The sequence below is a fragment of the Juglans microcarpa x Juglans regia genome, chromosome 7D, assembly GCF_004785595.1.
Source record: "Juglans microcarpa x Juglans regia isolate MS1-56 chromosome 7D, Jm3101_v1.0, whole genome shotgun sequence".
Classification (NCBI taxonomy): domain Eukaryota; kingdom Viridiplantae; phylum Streptophyta; class Magnoliopsida; order Fagales; family Juglandaceae; genus Juglans; species Juglans microcarpa x Juglans regia.
Genome location: NC_054606.1, coordinates 25338630 through 25348371, shown reverse-complemented (window position 1 = coordinate 25348371; position 9742 = coordinate 25338630). Strand labels below are relative to the sequence as shown.

The 9742-nt window shown below is 36.7% G+C and overlaps 1 protein-coding gene across 1 annotated transcript; it reads left to right on the top strand.

Annotated features, from left to right (window-relative positions):
• The first annotated feature begins 6 nt into the window (after positions 1-6).
• LOC121238249 lies at positions 7-891 on the top strand. Its single transcript, XM_041135077.1, has 2 exons — positions 7-346; positions 676-891. The coding sequence occupies exons 1-2, from the start codon at positions 134-136 to the stop codon at positions 889-891; spliced, it is 429 nt and encodes a 142-aa protein (XP_040991011.1). The 5' UTR covers positions 7-133.
• The last annotated feature ends 8851 nt before the right edge of the window (positions 892-9742 follow it).

The following is a 9742-nucleotide window of genomic DNA, read 5'->3' as shown; positions in this document are numbered from 1 at the left end:
ATAGAACAGCAACCAATACGAGAGAACATAAAGAGAGATCCATTGAGAAACTCGGGACGAGATAACAAAGATGCCCTCTGGTGCACTTATTGCAAGAAACCACGACATACTAAACAAAATTATTGGAAGTTGAATGGTAAACCACCAAGCAAAGAATGGGGTTATCAAGGAGGATCACAGAGGAATCCAAACCAGGCCTACTTCACCACGACTCAACCCACAAATCAGCAACATCAAGAAAATTCCCAAAATCTGGTTGAGCTCAATAAGGAAGAGATTGAGAAATTCAGGGGACTTTTGGGATCATTTGAGAAGCCTATTGGTGCATGTTCTCTTGCACTCTCAGGTGAGTTCTCTATTTCCCAAGGGTTAAATGTCTTAGATAAACCTATTAGGAATCTATGGGTTATTGACTTAGGAGCCACAGATCATATGACTCACTCTTCACGACATTTTAACACTTATACCCCATACCCAAGCAATCGAAAAATAGCCATTGCCGATGGTTCTCTCACTACAGTAGCTGGTCTAGGGGATATCCGTGTCAATCCATCTCTTATCCTAAAAAATGTTCTTCATGTCCCCAAATTATCCACCAACCTAGTATCCATCCAAAAACTAACTCAAGATATTAATTGCAATGTGGTTTCCTATCCCTCTTACTGTGTATTTTAGGACCAGGATTCGGGGAAGAGGACTGCACTTGCTAGGGAGAAGGACGGGCTCTACTATCGTGAGGAATCAGGCATATCAAATATTGTCAGGAATAAATTATCTCTATCACTGTTATCATCATCCAATAGAGACACCATTTGGCTTCATCATTTTAGACTAGGGCATCCATCATTTGGAGTTTTAAAAACTATGTTTCTTCATTGTTTAAAGGGCTGAATTCTGAACCTTTTTTTTGTGATGTATGTGAGTTTGCGAAACATAAACGTGTACCCTTTCCGATAAGTAATGAGAGAAGTTCAGTTCCATTTGCTTTGATTCATAGTGACATATAGGGACCCTCCACAGTTCCAAATGTTTCAGGTACATGATGGTTTGTCTCTTTTATCGATGATTGCACTAGAGTCTCTTGGATCTTTCTCCTCAAAACCAAATCTGATGTAAGCAGTGTGCTCCCAAATTTTCATAACATGGTTCAAAACCAGTTTGGTGTTAAAATAAAAAAAATTTAGATCGGATAATGCACAGGATTATTTCAATCGTATCTTATCTCCTTACTTTCAGAAAGAATGTATTATCCATGAATCATCTTGCATTAATACCCCACAGCAAAATGGCATGCTGAAAGGAAGAATGATAATTTGCTAGCCACAACCCGAGCCTTCCTTTTCCATCAAAATGTTCCAAAACTTATTGGGGGGAGGCTGTACTCACAGCTACATATATCATCAACCAACTGCCATCAATGGTGCTAGGGTTTAAAACACCAATGGAGACACTTTCTCAGTTTTATCCTGATCTAAGAATAAAAAATCATCTCATTCCACGAATTTTTGGTTGCACGGCCATTGTTCATATTCATAGCCATCAAAAAGGAAAACTGGATCCAAGAGCAGTTAAGTGTATTTTTGTGGGGTATTCATCAATCCAAAATGGGTATAAGTGTTATCATCCACCTACCAGGAAGTTCTTTGTTTCTATTGATGTCACATTTGAGGAGCAAAAATCATACTTTACTCAGCCTTATCTTCAGGGGGAGACATTGTCGGTCATTGAAGATAAGGATAGAGATTTGTTTTTACTTGAGTTACCATCGAATCCTTCAATTCCTCAAACCTCAAACTCAGCCCCTGAATCTGTCCAATCCACTTCCATAGCCCATGAATCTGTCCAATCCACTTCCATACCTGTTGAACCATCTCAAATTGTGACAGAGAATGATGAATTTCATGACTCTAGAAGATTTATGCAGGTTTACTCAAGACGAAGAGATCTGAACCCTAATCCTGAGCAAATTCCAGCTTCAACTCCAGATCTTGAGAATGAGGTAAGTCCCGATATTTCTCCTCCATGAGCTCATGATCATGATATTCCTATTGCTATTAGGAAAGGCACAAGAGAATGCACTAAACACCCATTATACCCTTTATCAAATTTTGTGTCATTTAGAAAATTCTCACAATCACATAGGAGTTTTCTAGTCAGCATAAATACCATTCCTATTCTTAATACTTTATCTCAGGCATTATCTAATGAGAATTGGAGAAATGCTATGACTGAAGAGATGCAGGCACTAAGAAAAAATCAGACATGGGAAATTGCGGATTTACCACCCAAGAAGAAAGTTATGGGATGTAAGTGGGTGTTTACAGTGAAGTACAAGTTAGATGGTTCCTTGGAAAGATACAAGGCCAGACTAGTGGCAAAAGGATACACGCAGACCTATGGGGTTGACTATCAAGAAACATTTGCTCCAGTGGCTAAGATGAGTACGATAAAAGTGTTGCTATCACTAGCTGCTAACTTTGACTGGTACTTGGAGCAATTCGATGTAAAAAACGCATTTCTTCATGGTGAGTGGAGGAAGAAATATACATGGATGTTCCTTTGGGCTTTAAGGGAAATCTGAAAATTAATAAAGTGTGCAGATTGAAGAAAGCACTTTAAATTTGCACACTTTATGGTCTTAAACAATCACCAAGAGCTTGGTTTGGAAGGTTTACCAAAGTAATGCTTGCCACTGGATACAGACAAAGTCAAGGAGATCATACACTCTTTTTAAGCACTCAGATGTAGGGAGAGTCACAGCTCTTTTGATATATATTGATGATATAATTGTGACAGGAAATGATGAGAAGGAGAAGGAAGCCTTGAGAAGGTGTCTTGTCAGAGAATTTGAGATAAAAGAACTTGGAAGACTAAAGTATTTTCTGGGAATTGAAGTACCACATTCCAAAGAAGGCATCTTTATTTCACAACAGAAATATGTAACTGATCTTCTAAGGGAGACCGGAAAGTTGGCATGTAGACCCGTCTCCACACCAATCTAGCCAAACCACAAACTTGGAGAGGTAAATGAAGATCCAGCTGTAGACAAGGAAATGTACCAGAAACTGGTAGGAAAACTTATATATCTTGCTCACACACGGCCAGACATTGCATATGCCGTGAGTGTGGTTAGCCAATTTATGCATAGCCCGAGAGAAGTTCACCTACATACAGTGTACTGTGTACTACATTACCTAAAGGCCAATCCTGGCAAGGGAATTCTATTTAGAAGAAATGCCAAATTGATTCTTGAAGCATACACCGATGCTGATTATGCAGGCTCACCAGTTGATAGGAGGTCTACTACAGGTTATTGCACTTTCCTTTGAGGCAATCTTGTGACCTGGAGGAGTAAGAAGCATAATGTGGTAGCTAGATCAAGTGCGGAGGCAGAATTTAGGGCAATGGCTCAAGGATAGTGTGAATTACTATGGCTCAAGATAATTCCGGAAGACCTTAGAATCAGATGGGAAGGACCAATGAAATTATTTTTTGACAACAAGTTAGCCATCAACATTGCTCACAATCCTGTTCAACATGATAGAACAAAGCACATTAAAGTGGATAGATACTTCATAAAAGAAAAGTTGGATAGTGGATTAATTTGTACCCCATATGTGTCAACTAATGGCCAACTTGCGAATGTACTCACAAAAGGGCTTAGCAGTGCAGCATTTCAATGACTTATCTTCAAGCTGGGAATGAAGGATGTATATTCACCAGCTTGAGAGGGAGTGTTGGAAAATAGATAATTGATTTCCTCAATCTTTGGTATATTAGGAAACCTATATATTTGTATCTTTGACTTTCCTCGGATTAGAGGATAACCATTAAGGAATCCCACTGATATAAAAATCTGTTTTAGGAAGGAAAGTTTCCTATTTTATTTCCTTGTAATTAGCTCTATAAATCAGCCATATAATAGTACATATAGTCTGTGTAAAAGCTACAATTAAAATAATACGATTGATTCATTTTTCCCATAGTTTTATTATATACAGTCACTTTTGTGTATTATTTGCATACTCTACTGATTTAATTAGCTAAAGTAGTTATTTTATATTAAAAAAAGTGACGCAACCAATCACATTAATGAAGTGCGCAAAAAATAAGTAAAAATGATTACACATAAAATTTTTAGAGGTTATTATATTATAAAATACGACAGTTTATGATGAAATTCTTTTCTTTTAACTTTCTCGGCCATGTAGTATCGTTCCTTCTTAGTTGATTTAAGGGGAAAAGAGGTAATTTCTTATCTCCACTTAACGATTTTGATTTCCGTTTCTTGTTTGTTTTCAGAAAACTTTTTAACTCATCTAATCTAATCTAATCATTGCAACTTTCTTAAATTCTAATATAAAATAAAATAAGCAATTCAACTTTTTTAAATTTTAAAATAAAAATAATATTAAAAAATATATTTTAATAATTTTTTATTTAATTTTTTAATTTTAATCTCAACTCATCTCATCTACGAAAACAAGCTAGGCTGGACCATAGATTCAGGATTTCGTTATGTAGACTATTCCTTGGGCAAATGGCAAATACTTCATTCGTTTGAGGACTTCCACTCACTGTTTTTGGTATCGTACCGTACCGGCCGTTTGGCCGGTATAGGTAGTATCTGCATTCCGTACCAGTGAAAATACCGGGTGTACCGGCAGGTACAGTCTTGTACCGGCCGGTATTTGATGTTTCTGCCGAAACACAAATTTCGACCGGTACGAAATTCAATAGCTGGGTAACTACGTTGATGCGATGGCATTTTTGAAATTTCGGCAAACTCTTAGGGGCAAGTTTGTACTTTCACGTAAAGGTTAAATTAGGTTTTCATGATTTCATCTCTTTTTCGGTTTGCTATTAACCATTTTGGCATTCGTATTTTCCTTCAACCGGCTTCAAGTTCACCCAGCAGTGCACTATGCAGCACCCGAGTCCCAGTCCCAGACGGCCAACCAGCAGCCCAGCAGTCCGTCGTCGTCAGCTCGCAGCCTCCGTCTCCTCCGTCAGTTCTATAAAAACTTAATTTGATTATTTTTTTGTTACTTATTTTATAAATAAATCAGAATTTTATTTTTAATATTTTATAGATGTTTTAGATTATATTGTTATAGTGTTTGTTTATATAGATTATATTTTTATAGATGTTTTAAATTATTTTGTTATAGTGTTTGTTTGCATTTGTATAGATGTTTTAGATTATATTTTTATAAATGTTTTAGACTTTTAGATTATATTTTTATAGATGTTTTAGATTATATTTTTATAGATATTTTAAATTATATTGTTATAGTGTTTTAGATTATATTTTTATAGATGTTTTAGTCTTTTAGATTATATTTTTATAGATGTTTTAGATTATATTGTTATAGTGTTTGTTTGTATTTTTATAGATGTTTGAATCTCTGATCAATTCAATACTTTTAATCCAGCTTTACTAAAAAACAGTTCTTTACTTTTTTATCCAAAAGAGAATGCTAAACTAAGTAGTTTAGATTTGATGAGTTTCTTCTTAATGACTTACTTATAAGTGTTAATTTTTTATACTTTAATAGTTAAAAATGTCTAGTTGTCAATCAACCGGTGGTATGACTTCAACTCCAACACTTGCTCCTGTAAGATCAGAAGACCCAGCATAGGCCCATGCACGTGCAGTGCCAGGAGTAAGAAATAATACTGAATGTTTATATTGTAATAAAGTAATTAGAGGTAACGGAATCACTCGGTTGAAGTATCATCTAGTTGGGATTTTAGGCGATGTAGAAGCATGTAAAAATGTCTCTAAAGATGTAAAATGACAAATGAAGGAGTTGGTTGATGAAATGAAAAAAAGTAAAGAGAAGAAAAGAAAAATAAGATCAGATATTGGAGGCGATATAGATTTAACATTTGATGATATTGATGATAGTAATAGTATGGAGAGACAATCTCAACTTTCAAAAGGTAAGGGGAAGTCGAAAGAATCTGGAACTGAAAAATCAGTGGGGGGATTGAGTAGATTTTTTGCTCCAAGAACAACTCCTATGACCCAACTTTCAATTAAGAGTTTTATGTATTCAAATGAAATGATTGTAAAAGCAAAGATGGCTATAGCACGATGGTAGTATGATGCTAATATGTCTTTCAATGCGGCTCAATCCAAGGTTTATCAACCAGCTATTAATGCCATGACTGCCATTGGGCCAAGATTCAAGGGCCCTTCTTTATATGAGTTGAGAGGAAATTTGTTAAAGATGGCTGTAGATGTAACACCCCGCATTTTAGTGTATTTTTACTAAAGGATTATTTTTATTTATTTAAATTTTATTCTCATGTTTTAAAATTGGTTGGATTTTTAATGAGTTTATTTCTATGATTTTAATTTGGTGAAAATTATTTTTATGTGCTTTCTTAATATTTATTTATTGTTATACATTTAAATAGCTTTTAATATTTATTTAATTACTGTGGGATTTAATTATTTCAATTTGACTTTACCATTACGTTTAAATTATTTTATTTAACTTGTGGTTTTAAAATCATCTCCGTTGGATCATTTTTGTGACCCAAGTTATGAGGATTGGACCTCATTTCTTTTCCTTCTATTTTTCTTTCCTCTCCTTTTTTTTTTTTTTTTTTCCTCCTTATTTCCCCATCTCCCGCGCGACCCAGCCTCTCTCCCTCTCTCCGTCCGTTTGCCTCTTCTCCACCCAGCGCCGCCGTGAGCCGGCGGTGGTCGACACCGCCCTGCTCCCTAGCTTCCCCAGCCACCGGCAACGCTACCCCTCCGTTTCCAGCTCCATTCGCGCCGCCATTAGCCACCACGAGCCTCTCCAAGCCGCGGCACTCTTTTCGCCGCTGCGCCGCCGTCGCACCACCATTGGCCACCATCTTCCTACTACTTCATCCTCGACCTCTTAGCAACCCATTGGACCCAACCCCAGCTCCGATCCGCCACCGGTGAAGCTCCACCATCTACATTTCCGATTTGGGTATTTTGGTCTTCTACCACCCATTGCGCCGCCACCCACGACCAACCTTCACCACCACTAGCTTCACCGATCTCCCTAGGCCATACTCTATCAAATTTGAGTTTTCGTTTGTCACCGTTGAAAAGTGGGTATCTGTGACCCACGGCCACAGTGTATTTTACACTGTTCGACAACTATTTTTCCACTTCGAGCGCACCCGTGATCCTCAGAAAATTATTATATAGCATTGTAAGTATTTCTCCAATGAACTTTCATAATTTAAATGTATTTTTGCACTAACCCATTTCACGGCATGCCGGACTGAGTCCGAGGAGTTCGGGGGTCGGATGGATTTGTGATTGGAGTTGTTTGGTTGGTTTGGTTTATTTGGTTTGGTTGTTGATGAGTTGTTTTGATTGGATTTGTTGGGATTGGTTCTGGATGGACGTTGGATCAGTGTTGGTGCATGTTCATATCATTATTTCATGCATGATCATGTTTGTAAAGAAAACTGAGTTTTCGTGTATTGCATTCATGTTCATGTGTTTATGAAAACTGGGTTTTCATGTGAGAATGGATTTTGGGTGCGTGTGTATCACGATCCCAAGCCAAGATGGGGTATTAACTCGGTGGAGCTCCTCTGGTTACTCAGGAGCGGAATATACTGAGTAACGTCCCCTGGATTGTCGCCAGGCGACAATGGGATCGGACGAGATGGTCTCGTGCCGACTCCGTGGTCCTTCTGCTTGCGGGGACTAGAGGATGTCTGGCCACGTACTCGCTGGGCGCGGAACTGGGCATCGCTCGTTGCGTAGTGTGGGTGTTTGGCCATGTACGCGCTGGGCGCGGAACTGAGCACTTCTACGAAGCCAGGACGTGCGGATGGTCCATAGGGGAGGCCATGGTGCATATGAAATTAATGCATGGTGCATTTGGAATTATTGCACTATTTTTTGGGAAAATAGTGCGAGTTGGTTTTCTGGGTAAATCATTTTCTGGGAAAATGTTTTACGGATATTTTGAGCCAAAATGGGATTTTGGCGTGTGTTGAAAAATTATCATTTTCGGAAAAAATGATGTCTTGTGGAAAAATGCATATTTCATCATGTGCATGCATGTTAGTTGCATTTAATGCATTTTTTATTACGTTGTTATTTGGGGTCATACTTACCTGCGATACCATTTTGTGGTACGCAGATTTTGATGCAGATGAGGAGGAGGAGGGCGAGCCTGAGGAGACGGCTCCGCCTGAGGAGTGATCTGGGATCACTCGTTTGTTTATTTGAAACTATTGTAATATATTTTATGGATGACTGTATAACTGCTATTTAAATCTTTACTGATATTTGATTGTAAATAAATTCTGGTACTTAGTTGACTATCCGCTGCGTTATTTTATTTGTACACTGTTGCATGTACACACACTGGCACTTCGTTGGGATGTGTGACCGTGTTGTCACCATCCTGGTGTCTCAATCTCTGTGTATTTATATAAGGGGGATTGGGGGCGCCACAGTAGATTAGGTTTAAGATTATTTGCAACAAATTAAGAAGGTTTGGAATAAGACCGGTTGTTTGCTAATGACAGATGGTTGGACAAACCAGAAGTAAGAATCAATAATCAACTTTCTAGTTTATTCTCCGAAAGGTACAATGTTCTTGAAGTCTGTTGATACATTTGGCCTTAGAAAAGATGTTGAAACATTGTTTAATATCTTTGATGATGTTGTTCAAGAAATTGGAGCTGAGAATCTTGTGCAGTTCATAACGGACAATGATGCAAGTTATAAAGCTGCAGGAAAAAAGTTACAATAGAAGTATGGCTCTTTCTACTGGTCCCCATGTGCAGCTCATTGCATAGACTTAATGTTGGAGAATTTTTCTGATCCAAGATATTTTCTCCTTATTGATGATACTATAAAAAAGGCAAAAAAGATAACAAAGTTCATCTATAACAATGGTTGGGTTTTGGCATTGATGAGAAAAGACTTTACCAAAGGTCATGATTTGTGTCGTCCTGCAATTACAAAGTTTGCGACAAATTTTTTAAGTATCCAATGCTTACTCTTGTTTAAGAATGAACTCAGGCAAATGTTTACTTGTGATAAATGGATTGCATCAAATCATCTCAACGGATGCTCCGTTGACTAGGTAATAATACTATTGTCACAATCTCGCTACTATTGTCACAATCTCGCTTAAGAGCATTTTGATTACGTAAAATTCATATTTTTGTAAAATTTGAAATGAACAGTTTAATATAGCCCATCTAATGAATTATATATTTTATAATTAATATACAGTTTGTTCCAATACCATCTCTATATTTATATAATACTATTCACATTTGTATAAATATTTAATTTATTTCTCTCTCTACTTTTTATTTTTTATAAATTTTTTTATCTAGTTTCTATTTTTTACTTTAATTGAAATGAATAAAATATATTAAAAAGTATAATATTTAAATGATATAAAGAAAAAATAATAAGTTAATGTATGATATATTGTAAAGTTAATATGTATAATAGAAAAACAAAAAATAGATTTTAATGATATATTTTAAAAGATAAGATGAAAAATCTATTAAAAGTGCTCTAAAAAGATCGTAAAGCCACGCAAGAAGTCAAAGTATTTGCGTAATATATGTTTTCAGTAACGAATCTTCTTCTTCCGTTACAAGAAGTCCTTATTAAGGCGGCTAAACAGCTGTCTATAATGGCGCCGTAGGAGCTAATTCAGTAGTTCAACTAAACTGAACTGCCATACCCACATGACACGGACACGAG